This window comes from Tachyglossus aculeatus, chromosome 4, assembly GCF_015852505.1.
Source record: "Tachyglossus aculeatus isolate mTacAcu1 chromosome 4, mTacAcu1.pri, whole genome shotgun sequence".
Classification (NCBI taxonomy): domain Eukaryota; kingdom Metazoa; phylum Chordata; class Mammalia; order Monotremata; family Tachyglossidae; genus Tachyglossus; species Tachyglossus aculeatus.
In genome coordinates, this window is record NC_052069.1 from 109,761,447 (window position 1) to 109,781,759 (window position 20,313).

Sequence of the window (20,313 nt, forward strand, 5' to 3'; positions counted from 1 at the left end):
TTCCATTGGAAAGCATGCACTCGAAACGCATGAGGAGGATGGGGAGGAGAAAGCAAAGCAGGAAGAGAAGGAGGAGGAGAACAAGGTGGAGAGTGCTGAAGACTGAAGAAATTGGGCCAAATAAAGCAAAGTGAGTGTCAGGAGGCACGGAAAGACACTCCCACTGACAACCTGGCAGAGGGAGCAGCACACGTCTGAAACGCGAAGGTAAATAGAGCTGCATGCTGAAGGAAAAAGTGCCTGTGGAAGTCTTCCAAAGAGTAGAAAGGCAGTTATTCAAAATGGTCCTCCATTTTGATGCCCTGAAGGGCATCCTTAGGCCTGGGAAGTGAGCTGGGGCAGGCACATGCTCCCCATTACCAACATACAGGGAGCACGCTGGCCCAGAGTGTGCCCTGTCTGGGAGCTCTCTGAGAAAAGCTCTCTGAGACTCACAGTCTCTGGGAGCTTCCTGGATCAGATCTCCACTCTCCCAGGACTGGCGGGTCTGCTTCCCCCAAAACCCTGCTGGCCACCTCCCCATCAGCATATCTAGGATAAAGCCTGGATGGAACACGCCAACGTGGTCCTTGGGTCCTAATTTTCTGGTCTGGCTGGTACAATTTTTAGATCAAGACTGGCTAGGGGTAGTCACCCCATGCAACCATCCGTCAGTTGGTCTGCCAGAACTAGTTGCAAAGTATTGGACAAGACCTTACAGACAGCTGTTGCCACTACTTCCTTAGATGTGCTGTGGGAGGGAGTTCTTTCTAGGTCTCTTTCCTGGTGATCCCACATCTCACTCTCCCTAATGATGACATGACCCATGATTCTGAAGGCCCTACAACTCCTTGTTTTAGTTTGATGCTATGAATCTGTTTGAATATTAAGAACTTGATTAAGGTCCTCCATGGAAGCACACAACTGACATGGGCCCTACCCTAAGTGCTCTCTACTTATCCAATAACAGGATTTGATATCCCCCAGAAGGCATTTGGGCATCTGGTCTATGATAGAAACTACACTTATTGCACTTTTCTGCAAGAGATATCTGCCCCCAACCCTGTCCCCTTTGGGATGACACACAGGTGGTCACCAATGCCCAGAAGCCTCACCTCAGAAAGTGCTCCCCTTGGGCATGGAATTAAGGAAATTTTCCTGGTCATCTGGTCGGGGGTAGTCTGGCCTTGCCCTCTAGCACTCTGAGCCTCCAGCTTTCTTCCAAGAGGCTGGCAAAGAGCTAAGCAGACAGGCAACTTTGAAGGAGGGAAAACCAAACACAGTGATCGGTGTCCTTATTTCTCAGTGGCTAGTCCCTGGAATATCCAGAGACTTTCTCTAATGACAAAATAACAACCCACTTAGAAGAGAAGAAGTCTGGGCACTGGAACAATGAGCAAAGGCCAAAATGTGGATTTGGGTAAGGACTTGAATGGTTCGACAGGAAGCTGGGTAGAAGTACAGAAGGGATATGGTGGGGCCCAGGGAAGGTTTGAACCACTGCAGCTTTAAAGCAACCTCTAAAAACCTGTGCATTGAAGTTGACTCCAGTTTAGATTGGCTCCATTACTGAGAGAATTATCTTTGGAAAAATGGCTCACCCTACTGCTCTGGGTGGAGGTGAGTGGGGTGTTCAGTGGCAACAGCTGAACCAGCCCCCACCTAAAAGAAAGGGGGAGGTGGGTAGGCTTGGCATGACCAGCTGCTATGCTACAGAGGGGTCATTCGGAAAATCGAGATGGCAAGTAACCCCCTGATGCCTGTTCCCCAGCCCTTTCTCTCCCTTTTCCTTTTCTGAGAGGGGCACTGGGAGCCTAAACAAACAGGCTGGCGATGGGAACGGCCAAACCACCAATACTGAGAGAGTGTTTCTTCTTTTTGAAGAAATCAATACTTGACAATTTAAAAACAAAAAGTGGATGATTTCCAAAACAAAACAACCAAAGAACCCTCTATCCTCCATGAGTGGAGGCCAGAGAGGTGAACACCTTTCCCTGCTCTCTATTCAGTCTCCCACCCTATGCCATCCAACACCAATTTCAGATCACTCTTTAAACGCAAGTGAGAAGAAAACCCAGCCGAGAAAGGGCAATGGAGGGGACAGAGAGGGAAGCTGGCTTGGTCGGCTACTGGACCAGTTTTCTCTCATTTTACTTCTTTAAACCCAATGCCCGTCATCTCAAGAAAATCAATAAAAACATTCAATAAGAACTATCGATTTCTTTGATGGAGCGATGACCAAGTGAGCCAGAAAAGTCAACTACAGCACCCGGGACAAGAAAGGCCAAGGCTGCCGTCTGGGTTGGAGAGAGAAGAGCAAACGTTGTCTCTGGCATCAATGGGGAGATGTGGGGAGGGAAGCGGGAGGTGGATTAGATCTCGGCTTGTCCCAACTGCTGCTCCCGGAGGGTGGAACGACTGACCCGGCCCTGATGGGGGTTTTCTAAGTCATTTGGTGAGGCGCTTCCAGCATCTCCATCAGGAAGGTGTCAATGGGTGTGTCGCCTATTAGTTTGAAGAAGAAGAGGTGCTCGAGGCATTTCAGGCCGATGGACCGGAGGGCAGGGAGACGGAGCAAGAGCTTTGCAAACCTGCAGGAGGGAGGTGGGTGGGAGGAGGGGGAGAAGAGGAAAGAAACATGAATGGCATGGTTTAAAAGCACCTTTTTTTCTACTTCAGAAGCCATCAACACTCACAAGTGATCCTGAATATTTAGGCTCTAAAATACACATTGGACAGAATTGTCTGGATTTATATTTGGGCGGTGGGGGGTGGTGGGGTGGTGGTTCAATATCAAGATGATTAGGGCCAAAGTAGCTTTAGCAACTTGAATTCTCTGGCACATTTCAGGGCTGTCAGCTTCCAATCTTGCATCTTTCCCTGTATCCCCCAAGGCAATCCCACCTGGCTCACCATCTCCCCCCACAGCCCTGTGAACCTGAACCGTGAGAGCAATGGGGAAGCCAGGATTCTGGGGTTGGGGGAACCCAGCCCCCTCCCCAAGACTTCAGCTAACTCCCTGGGATTTTGATTTTGTTACCTGTAAGGTGAGAAAGAGAACCACACCCCATACTCTGCTTGGGGAATCTACTATATCAGTGAAGCATGGAAGCTAGTGGATTGTCAAAAACTCTCACATGTGCATCAGGAGTTTCTGACCAATCAACAACATCCTCCCTGACAATACCCAAGAGGAGAGGCAGAATAGCCAAGGAGAGAATCACACCAGCCACATGAACCTAGTGAGGGGCCAGTAAAATCAGGTAGTCTATATTTGGGTCTCTCCCTATTCCCCTGCCCTACCTCGTCCAAGCTGCCCCGGGCCAGCTGTCTTGGACCCCCTCTCCCGCCACTGTTACCATGCCTCCCATCACTTAGCAGGTCCCTTAATGATGGTAGTAACTAAACACATTTTATGTGCCAAGCACTGTTCTAAGCGCTGGGGTAGATACAAGGTAATCAGGTTGGACACAGTCCCTGTCCCACATGGGGCTCACAGTCTTAATCCCCATTTTACAGATGAGGTAACTGAGGCCCAGAAAAGTGAAGTGACTTTCCCAAAGTCACAACATAGACAAGTGGCAGAGGTGGGATTAGAACCCAGGCCCTTCTCACTCCCACGCCTGCACTCTATCCACTAGGTCATGCTGCTTCACACTAATCCCTTAGATTAAAAATTAGATCAAGGCTCCTTTCTATCAATGGGGAAGGTAGCAGATTTGGATTTTTCTGAGCATGCTCAGTGTGTACAGTCTAGTAGAATTGGCAAAATTCAACCAAGAGGGTGGAGACTCTCAAATTGCTCTTTCCTGGGCTTTGTGCTATCCAAGGGTCACCAGGATTTAAGTCATTGTTGAGAGCTTGTCAGCTTCTCTTGGAATGAACAAGTTTTCTTTAAGAGCTATTGCTGGCCTGGGCATCAAACTGAATCAAGGGACATGGAAGGATTAAGATTTAACTCAGGACCTTCTTGTAAACAGAGGAAGATTCTGGGAGAAAAGCATGAGTGGATGTCTCTTTAAGACATTTGCACAGAGAGCTCAGCTCTCGCCCTGCATACTTAAATTTCCCTGTATGGATATTAAAGGAGGGTCAGTGGTGGGGGAGGGTGTGATGCTTATTAATAATTAACAAAACATCTTTTTATTTTTCTTGTGGTTTGTTGCCATACAATCAGTGTTTTAAAAAAGGAAAATGCAGTTTAAAGGCTGGAGTGATGCCAGGGAACTGGCTGTTTTCTGCTGAGCTGGCGAGAACACAGGGCTCCCAGCCAGGAAAAACAAATCAACCCTGCCATCCCCATCCAGGAAGTTTCACGTTAAACCAAACCAGATGATGGCCATGGCTCCTCGGACACATTTAACTGTGAGCGTGCCGGCCCGTGGCTCGGGCTGGAGACCCGGGGGAGGAGGGTGACTTGGGCGCTCAGTTGGGCACGTAGCCGGACTTCATCCTCTCTCCTGTCTGTTCGGAGCATGTGGCGGGCCAAGGACCTGGGAGCTGGGCAGTGGGGCAGGGGCTGGGGTACAGGGCTGACAGGTCTTGGGGTTGGAGTTTGGGTGTTCCCTTCTTTTGATTTCCCCTATCTTGCCCTGGGGAAGCCAGCATGCTCACCCTTGGAAAAAACCCGGAAACCCATTCAGAATTTACTGTCTGCTCCCTGCCTCGGGAAGAAGTCACAGCCCTGTAGTACCTGGTTGACAACCCATTTCACAAGGAAACTTGATTTTTTTTAAAATGGGATTTCATAAGTGCTTAATATGTGCCAGGCACTGTATCAACCTTTGAAGTAGATCTGAGGTAATCAGGTTGGACACAGTCCCTGTCCCACATGGGGCTAACAGTCTTAATCCCCATTTTGCAGAGGAGGTAATGGAAGCATAGAGAAGTGAAATGACTTGCTCAAGGTCACAGTACAGACAAGTGGTACATCTGGAATTAGAACCCAGGTCCTCTATCAGGCCCGGGCTCTTTCTGATAGGCCATGCTGCTTCTCTTGGAAGATTAACTTCACCAGCTTGCTTCTGTCCCTTCCTTGCACTCCTGCTAACCTCCCAACTCTGGCATCCAAGCACAGGAGCTTCCTGGTGGTTTGGGGCTGCCCCGTCCCAGCACACGTTTGCCTGTCTGTCCCCAACCCCCGGGGCAGGAAAGACATTAGACAGACACTTACCTTCCTGGCTGGTCGGGATACTTGTGTTTGCAGTAAGCCTCGAGGGATGCGTAAACTTTCTCCCGTAGAGCCTCAACCTCGGCAGGGTTGGAGAGGCCTTTTGAGTCTGCAATGACAAACGCCAAAGTTAGTTTGGGGCTGAGGTAGGTGAGCCTTCCAGGCAGATCGACAGCCCTGCAACAACCCCAACTGCAGGAGAAGCAGCATGGCTCAGTGGAAAAAGCACGGGCTTTGGAGTCAGAGGCCATGGGTTCAAATCCCGACTCCACCAATTGTCAGCTGTGTGACTTTTGGCAAGTCACTTAACTTCTCTGGGCCTCAGCTGCATCATCTGTAAAATGGGGATGAAGACTGTGAGCACCCCATGGGACAACCTGATCACCTTGTTCCCTTCCCAGCGCTTAGAACAGTGCTTTGCACATAGTAAGCACTTAATAAACACCATCATTAGTATTATTATTAACAGACCCCAGGCTCTTTGGAGGGGTCACCCTGTTTCTGCTGCTGGGGGCGTTGGGTAACCCTCAGTGATTCAGGCCTCTGTCGATTTAAACACTGCTGAATGGCCCGTCTCCAAGTAGGAAATCGGAAGGTTCGGTCTAACCAACCCAATCTGATCAATGTCAGCTCAGTCCCTATTTTTAAGCTCCTTGGGGGTGAGGGTTGTGTCTACTAGCTCTGTTGTACTCTCCCAAGCACTTAGCACAATGCTCTGCACCTAATTAGTGTTCAATAATTACAACTGACTGATTGATAAGCTACTGGGCTTGAGGTGTGGCTTTAAGCATCGGCATCATGGCCAGTGTCTTGTCTCGGGCACTGGTGACCTACCGGATGGGTCTGGGGCTGGGGGAAGACCTTTTCAGCTAATATTAAATTTGACCAGGTAACCCTACAGCTAAGGACAAATCACTAGGTCAGCCACTGCTTAAGGACATTAGCCCCTTTGGGACCTGGACTACATCTTCACGACATGCTTTTCAGCATCTCGATATCTCAAGTGTCCAGTGCCTGTTAACTGATAACGATAACAATTATGAGGCTTCCATATCTATTTCCTAGAGAGGGCTAACCTCTCTCTAGAGCTCTTTATTAAACACTTTTTCCAAGTGTCTCTCAACACTTAAGACCAATTTTACCTATTCAACTATTTCCCACTGTTAGACTTGTATAGCTTGTAAAGGGTCTGTCGTGATTAAACGTATCACCAAGCAGCCAAGTGGTCTGAAGAACAGAGGATTTGGGTTTCGAACAGACATTTTTAACTTCCCCATGGTCCTCGATGTGCTGACTCTGAAAATCTTGACAATCTCCAAACCCAGTCCAAGTCCACCAGCCTAATCTGTTTCACCAACTGCTTCATTTCTCCTGCAGGCTTGAACAACCTCAAGACCTCAGGACCCTTCGGCATTACCTTTCTCTTTCTGATTTCTCAAGGGGAACACTCTAGAGTGTTCCACTTTACTTGTCCAGGCCTCAGTTCCCTCATCTGCATAAGGGGGATGAAATACCTGTGCTCCCTTCCTACAGGTATTGTAGGAACTCCACGTGTGATGTGAACTCCACGTGTGATTATTTATCTTGTATCTACCCCAATGCTTAGTACAATCCTTAGCACATAGTAAGCACTTAACAGATACCACAGTCACTATTATTAGATTCTGTCCTAACCCTCTTCCTTTCCCTCATCTCAGCCATTACTGTGTTTTTTGGCTCAAGCAAGGGGCTTCTGGAAGTTTTCCGTCCATGTCTCTGCCACGGTCTACGTTCCTCAGAGTCTGCTTGAGGAAAGGGGGAGATATTTTCCAGGAGACTGTTTCATTCCTGAACCTCCCAGAATGGATCTGACAGGGTCAACTTCTTCACCCTATAGAGCTGACTTTCTCTAATACTGAGCTGATCCACCTAACTGTTCCCTCCCCTCCACCCTCTCCCACTTGCCCTGTCCATCCCGCAAACCCAAATGGGGATCTGAATAGTCAAATTTTCTGAGTCAGAAGTTGGGGGTGGCTATCATATGGGGGTGTCTGTCAGGCCAATCAGCAGGGGAGGCGAGGGCAGTGCAGGAAGTGTCAGAAGATATCTGTGCTTAATTAACTTGCTAGGCAGCCTGTAACCTTCAATCTTTATGTAGAAAAGCTTTCAAATGTTCCTGTGGTCTGGGAGGGCCTCAAGATTCCTTGTCCACCCCCATGGGTTGCAGACTGACCTATGAGGCCAAGCCAAACAGGTGCATTTGAGTTTGGGTCCAAGATACCGCAACCCAGAGACATACAAGAGGGTTATCAGAACTTTTAGGTGAGGGACTGTGGATCATTGGTAAAAAGCACTGTGAGGAATTCCTTGGGGGGTGGGGGGTGAGGGGACTGAGGGGGAATGAGGGGATTAGGAAAGGCACCATTGAGAAAGGGAAAGGGAGTTCAATTGTATTTATTAATTATGGTACTTGTTAAGTGCTTACTATGTGCCAAGCCCTGTTCTAAGCTCTGGGGGTAGACACAATTTAATCAGGTTGGACACAGTCCCTGCCCCATGTGGGTCTCACAATCTCAATCCCTATTTTACAGATGAGGTGACTGAGCCCTAGAGAAGTGAAGTGACTCCCCAAGTGGAGGAGCCATGATTAGAACCCATGACCTTCTGACTCCCAGGCCAGTGTTCTAACCACTATGCCATACTGCTTCTTTATTGATTTTATTTTATTTTACTTTATTTTATTGAGTGCTCACTATGTGCAAACTCCAGAATACATCATGCTCTGCATGATTTTCCAAAATGGGTTGGGAAACAGTGTTTTTTTGCTGATGGTATTTACTAAGCTCTTATTATATGTCAAATACTATATTATATATTATATTATATTATTATATTATTATAATTATATTTACTAAGCTCTTATTATATGTCAAATACTATATTATATATTATATTATTATATTATTATTATATTATATATATCATATATTATATGTCAAATATTATATGTTCTCACCCCTGAGGTAGATACCAGTTAATCAGATTGGACACAGTCCCTGTCTCTGTCTTGTAGCTCTTGAACACTGAAAACCAAAGCTCTTGGTCCAGTTGCCTGAAGATCTAAAGCCACATAGCATGCCTCTCTATTTCATCCTTGCAATTTCCCCAGGCCCACAGACCTAAAGAAAAACTAGCCTGGATATTCTTGGGTGAGGCAAAGGGAAAAAGCAGGAATCAATGTCTTCCCACCAGCTCTCTCCCCAACTTTAGCCCTAGTGGGGCTGACCTGCCCTAGAAAATCGATGGATCGGAGACACTAACTTCTAAAATATGGCTTCAGGGAATTTGGGGAGTGTTTAACCGTCCTCAGAGGCCCAAAGATACAGTAGAGGTGGGGAAAGAAGGATAAGAAGGAGGAGCTTTAGAGAAAGGAACATGGCTGCTATCTGTTGTAGTGTCGAGGGGAAAGGAACAACTGGGGGAATGGAGAATCCATGAGAATCCAGAACACCAACTGTAAAGCACATTGAAATGGAAAATGAGTCCCAAATGTTGAAAAGGGGCTTCTCAAACCACCTTTAGTTGCCAAAGGAAGAGAGGGTCCTGGATTAAAGTCTCTGGAAAGCCCTGTTCCAACAAGAGGATCATTGGGACTATCTGAGAGCCACTCTCTGGCCCTCTACCTCCTGGGTCCCAGGTCACTTGGACCAGAAGGAAACCAGAGAATTGAGCATTGGTTGAACTCCAGGCTGCAGTTGGCAGACAGAATTGGAATTTGAATGTGTGGAAGCTGTAAGTACCGGGGTTGAAGAGGACGATGGCTCGCAAGCAGCCCAACTCCGTCTTGTCCATCTGCATGTCTCGCATTTTGGACACGAGTTCTGTCAGGACTCTGCGGGGGAAGGGAAAAAAAGAAATGAAAAAAGAAAAGCAATGAAACAAGGCCTTTCATTCCGAGTGCACCTTCAAAATTCATCAGTGTGTCAGGATCCTGTCACCCCGAGGAGATAACAGAGGGTTGAAACTAGGATGGGCTTTTGAGAAAAATGGAAAAAGGGAATGTCACAATAGGGGAATTCTTGACCAAAAAATGGGAAGGAAGGGCTAAAACTAGTGTAAAATTCAATGTCTCTGCCAGTTCTTTTCAGCTTTGCCTTTTCTGTTATTCCAAGTGCTCAGGTTTGACAAAAAGCTTCCCACTCCCTGGACCAGCGTCTCTGGATCTCTCAGTGCGAGAATGGGCCCTGGGTCTTTGGAACTGGGGTAAGGTCAGGACCCCTGAGTTGAACTCCTAAGTTTGTCTCCTATTTGGATCCTCCTGGTCTGTAAAATGAGTCCATGGGGGATCTTTGTGAGGTCCAGCCAATCCTTTCAAAGTCCTGAGGATCCCGGGACCTACGCTGTTCCTGAACACATTTTCTCAAACGGTATTCAGGAGCTCAAAACTAGCACATGGGGCTCAGCTCCCAGTTCTGAGTGTATTCTGCCCTAGCCTCAGAAGCCAGCACCACATCCTTTCCCATCCCGTTGGGGTGGTGAAGTGGGTCAGGGAGAAGAGGAGGAGGAGGAGGAGGAGAAGGAGGAGGAGGAGAAGGAGAAGGAGAAGGAGGAGGAGAAGGAGGAGGAGTTTGAAGACCGGAAGGATCTGGCCGGCACAGTCTCCTGGCATTGTTCTTCCTGCCCTCGAGTCCAGCAATCCCAGGGCTCTGCTCCAAGGTTGCTGGGGTTAGGCCTCACCAAGACCTGGTGTGGAGGGAAATTTTCACTTCCATACTGATTATTTGGTTACTTGAGGAATGCAGGAAGAGGGGCCAGGGAGAAGTTAGAGATTGAGTTCTCATTTCTTGTCTTAAAAATTCCTTGCCTCATGGAAGAGCATACACTGGAGAGCCAGTTTTGCTAGAAAGCAGAGGCTAAAGCAAACCAAAGAGAAAGAGGTAAATAATGTTTGCAAAACCCTAGGGATCCATCTGCCCATCCCTCCTCTACTGAGCCCTACCCACAACCCCAGCTTTAGATTTTCCTCCAAATGGACAGGCCTTGGATCTTGTTCTAAACCAGGGGCAGAAACTGCCAGGGAGGATGATAGGGAAAATCATTCTTAGCGGAGGGATGGAATATCAAAAGAGAAGGACTCAGGCACCCCCTGCCACCCAGGCCGAGGCTGGCCCCCACCTGTCGAAGATGGCGCCGACTCCTGCGCTGTGGGCGCTGTTCCGATGAACGTGCAGGCCTGTGGCGAGGAGGATGCCATCTTTCACTGCTATTGAGCGGTGAGAGAACGAGGCAATGAGCAGCTCATTCCAGCCTAGAAGGGAAAGACATAGGGATCTTGGGTTATACAGCAGAGAACCCACCTTGGCAAGGGACAGTGAGAAGCTCAGCAAGGCCTCCTACTGAAATCCCACCTCCTCCAGAAGGCATTACCTGATCAGTTTTCTTCTTCCTAGTTCACATCCTCGTAACTAACACCACAGTATTTCAGTCCCCAAAACTACCCATAGAGGTTTTATACATATAGATTGTATATTTTACTACTTAAGCACTCTTTATTATCTTCCCCAAAAGAGGGCACGCTACTTGTGAGAAGGAAACATGTCGTCTCACTATTCTGTGCTTCCCAAGTGCCTGTTAGACTTCACCACACCAAGGGGGCACTCAATATATGCTACTATTACTACTTATTTACTTGTTCATCTTTCCTTTCTCTTTTTCCTTCTAAGGGGAAATTTATAATAATAATGATTGCATTTGTTAAGCGCGTAATATGTGCAAAGCACTGTTCTTTAAGGGTCTGTCTCTTTGGGTACACTTAGGCTTTTTGATGGCAGAGGTAGTGTCTTTTTCTTCTGCAGTACTCTCCCCTCTCCCAAATGCTAAATGCAGTCCTCTACACACAGTGGGCCCTCGATAAATAGAATGACTGATTGATAAATGCTAGGAATTGACTGACGGCTTTCCCAATTTAGGGTCCTTCACTAAGCCAAGCCCATTGCAGACTGTATCTTTCTAGAATTCTCAACAAGCTCCCCTGGAGAGCCTGTTTGGATAGATCCATGGCCAGTAGGTCCAAGAAGGATATTAGAGGGATGTGAGAAGGCTGAGGAGAAGCAGTGTGGGCTAGCGGATAGAGCCTGGGCCTGGGAATCCAAAAGACCTGGGTTCTAATCCTGGTTCTGACACTTGTCTGCTGTGGGGAAAATCACTTCACTTCTCTGTGCTTCAGTTACCTCATCTGCAAAATGGAGATTAAGACTGTGAACCCCGTGTGGACCAGGGACTGTGTCCAATCTGATTATTTTGTATCTATCCAGCACTAAGTAAAGTGTCTGACACACCAAATCCACTTGATAAATACCATTAAAAAAGAAAAAAAAAAAGAGAAGTCAGATTCAGAGGTGATGATTCCATGAGTGAATTGTCAGAGGAAATGTTTGGAATGTTAGAGTCCTCAGAAAAGTTCAGATTTTTGGAAAATTGATTCAGAGTTGGGTTATTAGAGAGAGAAGGTAAGTTTACTAAAATACTCGAGAAAAGTTAAATGTGTTCATTAGACCCTATATGTTAGAAGTTATTGCCCTACTGTGAGGATGGAGGTGGAGGAGGGCAATCATCAAACTGTTCTTTGAAGCACTCTGTTCTTATTGTTGGAGAAGGAATACTGATGGTAGTACTAACTATGTTAGGCTCCCTCTACCAAACCCTGTACTCTATTCCTTATGGAGAACAAAACATGCAAGTGGCGTGGGGGGAGGGGGTGGGAGGTGTTTTAGACCAAATCTGGAAGCAGAACTCAGGTTTTCTTGGAAATGAGTCCTCATTAAAGATTCCAGGGTATTTCTCCAAAACTTTGGGTGAGACCACCTCCCACACCCTCTGGGACTTGAAATCAGCAGCTCTACCAGCCAGCTGCTTTTCTAATCAGAGTGGGGTGAGGCAGGGAGTGGAGAAACCAAAAGTCATGGGGTAGAAAACAAAGGCTTCCCCATCACAGATCTACTACAGCCCAGACCACCCACTGTGCTCCTCTAGTGCCAGCTTGCTCATTGTGCCCCGATCTCATCTATCTCATTGCCAACCCCTCACCCACGTCCTACCTCTGGCCTGGAACTCCCTCCTACTCCATAAGTGCCAGACCACCACTCTCACCTTCAAAACTTTATTGAAGAAACATCTCCTCCAAGAGGCCTTCCCCAATTAAGGTCTCTGTTCCCCAACTCTCTCTACCTTCTGCATTATCTGTGCACTTGAATATGTAATCTTTGGGCACTTGGTATTCACCCCACCCTCAGTCCCACAGCACTTAAGTACAAAGCTGCAATATGTTTACTAATACTAACGTCCATCTTCCCCTCTAATAATAATGGCATTTACTAAGCGCTTACTATGTGCAAAGCACTGTTCTAAGCGCTGGGGAGCTTACAAGGTGATCAGGTTGTCCCACAGGGGGCTCACAGTCTTAATCCCCATTTTACAGATGAGGTAACTGAGGCACAGAGAAGTTAAGTGACTTGCCCAAAGTCACATAGCTGACAATTGGCAGAGCCGGGATTTGAACCCACGACCTCTGACTCCAAAGCCCAGGCTCTTTCCACTGAGCCACGCTGCTCCTCTAGACTGTAAGATCCTGGTAGACAAGGAGCATGTCTACTGACTCTGTTGCATTGTACTTTCCCAAATTCTTAGTACAGTGCTCTGCGCACAGAAAACACTCATAATATAATTTATTGATTGATTCTCCTACCCCCACACCTGAAAAGCGACCAGGGCAATACCTTCCCATGGTCTCCGTGGATTAGACCCCTCAGAACTCTCATCAGTTTCAATCAGGAGAGACTCTTCAAGATGCAGAAAAACCTAATCATCTAGAGAACAGCAAAATAAGATGATCAACGGGATCGAAGACAGCTGTTCTGTGGAAAGGTTAAAGGCACTGGGGTAATTTAGCCTGGTGACAGTGATGGTCAATGAAAGGTCTTTATGGATTAGGATGCTGTTCACTGGTCCATTGAGGACTGAAAAAAAGGGAGTGGATTTAAGGTCAAGCAGGAGAGTTTTATGTCAGATAAAGGAAGGAGGCTCTCCCTATTAGGTGGAAACCATCTAGAGCAGGTTACCAAAGCAGCTGTCATACTGGGTAGTTCAGTTGTTAACTTTCCTTGAAGCATAGAGCGGATCCCTCTGACATCCAGATTCCTTCGAGTTTTAGGATTCATCGTGTCCATGATTTCCAAACTCAACAAAGCTCCAAGAGTCTAATCAAGGTCACGGACTTTGGCTAGTCCCTGGGAATGTTGGAGGAACTGAAAGTAGCCAGGAAAGGGCAGGCTAGTGTCCCACAATCCAAACTCAACCAGACCAAAGAAAAGAAAAGAAATGGCTGTTTGGGGACATTGCAGACTTTGACTAAGAGAAGGGCTGAGATCAGGCTGACCATTTCCCTAAATCTGAACCACACAGCACCAGACCTCCTGTTTCCAAGGCCTTCCCACCTTCACATCCTCGGATGGATCTTATGCAGAATGCTCCCAGCACCAGGTGTGTTTCTGAGGTGGTGAGCCTTGTTTCTCCCACTGCCTTATCTGTCAGAGTACGTTTGGAAAAGGCAGAAAGGTGGCTAAACCCAGATGGTTTTCTTCCCCCTGGAGTAACCCCCAAGATTATTATATCATTTAAGAATCCATTGAAAGGCAGGTGGGTGCTCCATCCCCTTCTGTCTGCTCCAAGAACACAGCTCCTTTTAATTCTGCTGCCGCAGATGCATGAATGAATTCAAGCACCGCTCTTAGCTAAGTTATAATCCTTAAATATTTCATGGGCAGCTGCTCTCTGCAGGCTGCTCTCTATGCTCAATAATACATAAAGCCGTGGGTTAGAAGACTTCAGGGAGGTTATCTGAGTCCCCACTGAATAAAGATACGTGGAGTCCTATTCTCCACCGGCATCTTCCTCAAAGTTCTTCCTCAGGCTCGGGGTTTAGCACACTCAGGATCATAGGCTCACTGCTCAGCTACATTACAACCAGGACATGAGATGAAGCCAGCATCAGATCGGCTCAGAGGAGGCCCCTCCCCACTTGCCGCTCCACTGGCTCCAGCCTTCCCCCATCAACCTCCGTGTGAGAGAATGGACCAAGCAGCAATCAGAAGTGAACCCCATTGGGATTGGCTCAGGAGCACCTTGAAGGAGAGGGGTCAGGAAGCTTAATGTGGGACGTCAGTGAGTCCTGAGCTAGGGCACGGAGCCTGTTTCCAAGGCCTGACCCCAGGAAATTCATTATCATGAGACATTAGATGTGTTTGTAAGTCCCATACCTGGGGCTTTGCACTTCAGCAGCACTGTTGAGCCACAAGTCTTCCTGGGCTCCTCCAACGTGAACAGATTCCCCATGTTATCATGGAGGTTTCTGATGGCCCCAGGAAATGAGAGGGAGCTAGGGATCCAGTTACCAGCCCAAACCAGGATCCTCTGTAATATGCTCAGTTTCTAGCCTGTACACTCGTTGTGAACAGGGAATGTGCCTGCTTATTATTGCATTGTACTCTCTCAAGCACTTAGTGTAGTGCTCGGCACACAGTAAGTGCTCAATAAATCTGACTAACTGCTCAATCCACTCACTCAGATCTCTGATTCCCATGCCTATAGTAAGAGCACGTGTTCACCAATGCTGGGCCCTTCAGGGGAATGAAGAGACTGTCATGTGGGACTGGAAAATATAAGAAAGGCCAAAGTGTGACACCCTCAAAGTTAGAGTTTCATAATGGGACCGACCCCAAGGTAAGCCACAGTGCAGACCCATCAGCCAGCCCTGTGGATAACTGAAGTTGACAAACATGGGACCATTAGAAGCGTGGGGTGGTGGATGGAAATGAACAGAAGGAAACACTTCTTCATCCAGGGGATGGTAAGCAAATGCAATGCATTATGTTAATAAGTTTGAGAGGAAGATTTATAAACATTGTGGACTACAAAATGGAAAGTTGTGAATGTAGAGGGAGAAGTGGATGGTAGCTAAAGCCCAACCCAATACGTTACAATACATTTGGGTGTGGGAGTGCCAGCATGATGGGAATATCATTACTGAGAAACAGCATGGTGTGGCAGAAAGAACCTGTGCCTGGGATTCAGAGGACCTGGGTTCTAGTCCAACTCCTCCACTTAGCTGCTGTGTGACCCTGGACAAGTCACTTAGCTTATCTGTGCTTATTACCTCATCTGTAAAATGGGGATTAAGATTGTGAACTCCACATGGGGCATGGACTGTGCTCAACCTGATTAATTTGTATCTACCTCAGCACTTAGAACAGTGACTGGCACATAGTAAGCGCTTGAAAATACCATAAAAAAAGAGGTCAACCATCACGCTGCTCCCCTAAGCCCTTCGATGCTGGATGGACCAAGGGTCTGACCCAGTAAAGCAAAGGCTTTCCAAGGTGACTTAAATGGCTATAAACCATGGAATCGGCTAAGGGAGCATGTCCACTTGAACATCAACAACTTACAGAAAACGCCTGAGGTATCTGCTGCCCACAAGAGAAGGAAAAGAAGCTGGCTGGGGTCTGGAATAACAGGATTTGTCTTTCACAACTGAGAAAGCATGGTGTAATCACGTTCCAGTTCTGAAACCAAGAGTAATAACCAAGGTGCTGTTCCTGGGGACCTGAGCAGTTTGGAAGGGGTTGGTGACTTTAGTTCGGTTTCAGGTTCTAGTGAGATTCCTCACTGTGAATCCTAAGAAACAGCCTGCGTCCTGCCACTCCAAAGGGCTGAAGGAAAAATACTAATTTCACAAAGCCCAGCCCAATGTTTGGGTTTTGTTGTTTTATGAGTGATGAAGTTTCAGTTGGTTTTGCACAGGGCATGTCTACAGAATTCTGCCCTGTATGTTAGCCAATCAGATAGTGTAAATCATCTCTCAACATTCCACTCAGCTTATAATTATATCTCTTGCATCCCAGGGACTGAATGAGGAATTTGTGTTGCAATTCTCCAGCCTCTGAGTAACCAGATACCACACCAAATACGTCCTAAACAGGCCAACTGACTTTTGGGCTTGAAGCTCGAGGCACTTTGAACCTGAATTTTTCTTGGTAGTCCAGAGCTGTTTTCCAGACTGATATTCCCCATCTGCCCTGGAGGAACCCAACACAGGGTCAAGCATCCATATCAGGGATGAGTTTATTCCATCCTTTTCTTGGAGAAGGAAAAAGGACAGGTTGTCACTATCTTCTCGCCTCCAAGAACAGTCTTTTCCAAGTTACGCTATGGCTTTGCCAGACGTAGAGTCAGGACAGAAGGTCAATCTCAGATATACAAAGCTGTTATGATCTCATAATTTTCACCAACCAATGGCATTTACTGAGCATCTATTGTGTACTGGGCATTGTACTAGGAACATGGGAGAGTTTCATCTCTCAAGTTTAGTGAGTTGCCTTAAATGCGACTTTAATTTGACTCAAAATAGACTTCACTTGAGTTGTTTTTATGCAAACAGAATACTATAGGTCCACAGGCAAACTGAGCCAGGCTAATGATCCACCCAGTCCAGCCTTTGGCTTCTGGCTGTGACACCAAATGCCTGTCAATTTTCTACCTCCGTTGAGGCCTCGGGCTGCTGATATGTGCCTAACTTCCAAAAGGAGATGAGACCAGCGAATCACTGAGAGTGATTGGCAACTGGTTCAAAGCAGTTCTCCAGGGAGATTGGATGGAATGAAGAACTCAAGAAGATAACCTAAAAGTGTGGTGGAACTAGAGAGGTGGAAGTGTGCACTGAACTGCATTTTCAATGGTTATCATAGGTTCCCCTAGCCAATGACTTCTGCATGAGGCCTTCCCTGAAAAAGCAGACCCAGTCCTCCCTGGAGTCCCACTAGTGATTAAGAAATACAAACTTACCTGCTCTTAACAGAATAACCTGGTCATCCAAGGGCAGTTCTGAGAAATGGGGAATCCTCTTGGCCCATTCCACCAAGGTGAAGAGCTGTTTGTCTGCTGCTTGACATATGTTGGTGACAGGGTCATTGGGCTGCAAACCAAGAGAAGCAGGCTGAGAGGTAGAAAAACAGAATAGAGGGGAAGACATCTTAGCAAAATTGAAGGATGACCCCACTACTCTGGAGGAATCTTCTGGAGCAAGTAGACCAGTTATCTGACCCATTGAGGCCTAATGGATAGAACATGAGCTTGGGAGTCTGAAGGACCTGGGTTCTAAAACCGCTCAACACCGCTTTGCTGTGTGTCTTTGGGCAGGTCACTTAATTTCTCTGTGCCTCAGTTCCTTCATCTGAAAAATGGGGATTCAATACCTGTTCTCCCTCCTACTCAGATTATAAGCCGCATATGGGAACTGATAACCTTGTACCTTCCCCAGTACTCAGTACAGGGCTTTACACCATGATACCACTGTTTGGAATGAAATTAGATGAAGACCAAGGTTTGGAAGGGATGATTCCCAGAAGAGCTGGGAAAAGTGTGAGTGTAGTGGAGGATTCATTTTGGGATTGAAGACTCAGGCACTGCCAATATGGACCAAATAGCAATACCCAAGGGGAGAATCTTAACTCAGGGCATGAATGAGTTCTTCCTAGAATGCTTTAGTCATTCATGTGTCTCATCTTGGGCTCAAATCTGGTTCAAATCATCGTCACACTCACCTGGTCCTACTATTTTCCCCCAAACTCCCAAACCCTGGTGTTTCTTAAATGACCTGCTCCCATTCCACTTAAACCTAAGGCTACTGATAAAAAACAAATGACACATGGCTTTGGGGTGAAATCTTAGATTTAACCCATGCAGACGGGAGTTTGTGGTTATGTGATAACATGCTGTGCAAGACACCCAAATAGCTTGGGAATCCAGCCAACTGACACTGAGCCCAGGAGTTCTGGGGGCCTGGGACCAGCTTCTTTCTGGACTCTGGGGAGAAACCTCCCATAGTGGCAGCAGGGGAAAGGGCAAACGTCAGGAGCTGGAGAAGCCCAAATTGCTCTTCACCAGTCAGGAGGATGTTCTGGTATCAGCTTGCCTTGCCCGTTCTCTGGGACAGGACTATGGTGGTTCCAGAAACACTCCCCCAGCTCCACAAACACTGGATTGGCACCAAGAGCTAGATTTACCACAAGCAGATTCATATCACAACAGGAATTTTCTACTAGAAAAATCAACTCCAAAAATGTGACTTGCCCCACGCAGACCCAGCCAATGAGTTAACCAAAGGTTGTCAACTAGGAGTACATGAACCCCTGGGAGTACTTCAAAGCACTCCAGAGGACAGAGCCAATTTGGCATATAATGGGATCTCTAGGGAAGCCCAGGACAAGTGAGAAGAGAGTGTCTTTCCTTCTGCCCAAAGCTCTGAGGCATACAGGAACTGTTTTCTTTGGTCACCTGCTCTGGCTGCTGCTGCTGCTCTCTGCTAAAGCAGAACAATGGCTCTCTGTGAGTGTGTGTGTGTATATGTGTGTGTGTGTGTGTGAGAAAGACAGAGAGAGAGAGAGAGAGAGAGAGAGAGAGAGAATGGGTGGGGGAATAGAGTCATGTACATATGTGGGAGGTGGGAATAGGACAGCATGGTGGGAAAGTGCATGGATGGCAGAGAATATGTGAGATGGAATTAAATAATTGGGGTGGGTAGGCAACTTCTGTTGAAAGCTGGAGACCTTGGAGCTACAGTTTCTAAAAATGTCTGAAAAAAACGAGTTAGGTTGTTTCCAGTGGTTGCCCATCCACCGCTATATCAAACAGAGAAGGAGTGTGGCTCATTGGAAAGAGCCCGGGCTTTAGAGTCAGAGGTCATGGGTTCAAATCCCGGCTCCGCCACTTGTCAGCTATGTGTCTTTGGGCAAGTCACTTAACTTCTCTGGGCCCCAGTTACCTCATCTGTAAAATGGGGATTAAGACTGTGAGCCCCCCGTGGGACAACCTGATCACCTTGTAACCTCCCCGGTGCTTAATAAATGCCATCATCATCATTATTATTATTATTAAACAGGAACACCTTACCATAGGCTTCAAAGCACTCAATCACCTTGCCCCCTCCTACCTTACTTTCCTGATTTCCTACTATGACCCAGCAGGCACACTTGACTCTAATGCCAAACTACTTACTGAACCTCAATCTCATCTATCTTGACAATGACCCCTTTACCACATTCTGCCTCTGGCCTGGAACCCTTTTCATATCTGACAAATGATTACTCTCCCTGGCCTCAAAGCCTTATTAATTCATTCATTCAATCATTACAAGCACATCTCCTCCAAGAGGTCTTTTCTAAGTCCTCATTTCCTCTTCTTTCACTCCCATCTGTGTCACCCTTGCACTTGGATTTGCACTGTTTATCTCTCACGCAGTCCCACATCACTTATATATATATCTGTCAATTATTTATGTATATTAATGTCTGTCCCTCTACACTGTAAATTCACTGTGGGCAGGGAATTTGTCTACCAACTCTGTTGTACTGTACTGTCCCAAGCACTTAGTAAGGTGCTCTGCACACAGTAAGTGCTCAATAAATATGACTGACTGATTGGTTGATTTAACCTAACCTGTAAGGTCTTTTTTCAGGTGGAAAAAAAACTACAACATCTCAGTGACTTTGCTAAGGTGCAGAGGATACCAAGGCCCATAAAGGGTGATGGAGCAGAGGCAAAAACTGTTTTTAACTTTAAATGGTATTTGTTAAGCACCTACTATGTGCCAGGCACATTACCTTAGGATTCGACCAGGCTCATAGTCTCAATCCCCATTTCACAGATGAGGTAACCCGAGGCACAGAGAAGTTAACTTACATAAGCTTACAGAGCAGACAAGTGGCTGAGCTGGGATTAGAACCTAGAGAGAGTTCAGGGAACAGCTGATGAAGTGGGATTAGGGCTCAGGCGATTTGTAAATTCTCCCACCTGGACACCACCATCCACTCAACGGATTATGGCAAAGCACCATGTGACATGCTTGGGGAGTTCTCACAATGATGTAAACCAGGAGTTAGTTGTTGTTGGCTGATACCATAAATGGGTAAGTCGATAGGAGTGTGATACATTCGGTTTTCCAATAATTCAGAGGTTATGTTCCTAATGAATCCCGCCTAACGGAAAGCCCTGCCACTGTACATGTGCCTTGATTGGCTTTGTAAGCATATGCACAACCACGCCTTCTGACATTTCACGGTATTCAATCCAGA

The 20,313-nt window shown here is 46.8% G+C and overlaps 1 protein-coding gene across 1 annotated transcript in view; it reads right to left on the reverse strand.

Moving 5' to 3' along the window:
- Nucleotides 1–2,422: 2,422 nt before the first annotated feature.
- The window catches only part of RXRA (retinoid X receptor alpha), a 292,947-nt gene continuing 275,056 nt past the window's right edge, over nt 2,423–20,313 (reverse strand). Inside the window, exons 7-11 of the mRNA XM_038745913.1 lie at nt 17,027–17,156; nt 10,304–10,436; nt 8,929–9,020; nt 5,153–5,258; nt 2,423–2,570 (exon numbers count right to left, since the gene is read on the reverse strand). Coding sequence (XP_038601841.1) covers nt 2,423–2,570; nt 5,153–5,258; nt 8,929–9,020; nt 10,304–10,436; nt 17,027–17,156 — 609 coding nt within the window. The remainder of the gene's footprint in view (nt 2,571–5,152; nt 5,259–8,928; nt 9,021–10,303; nt 10,437–17,026; nt 17,157–20,313) is intronic.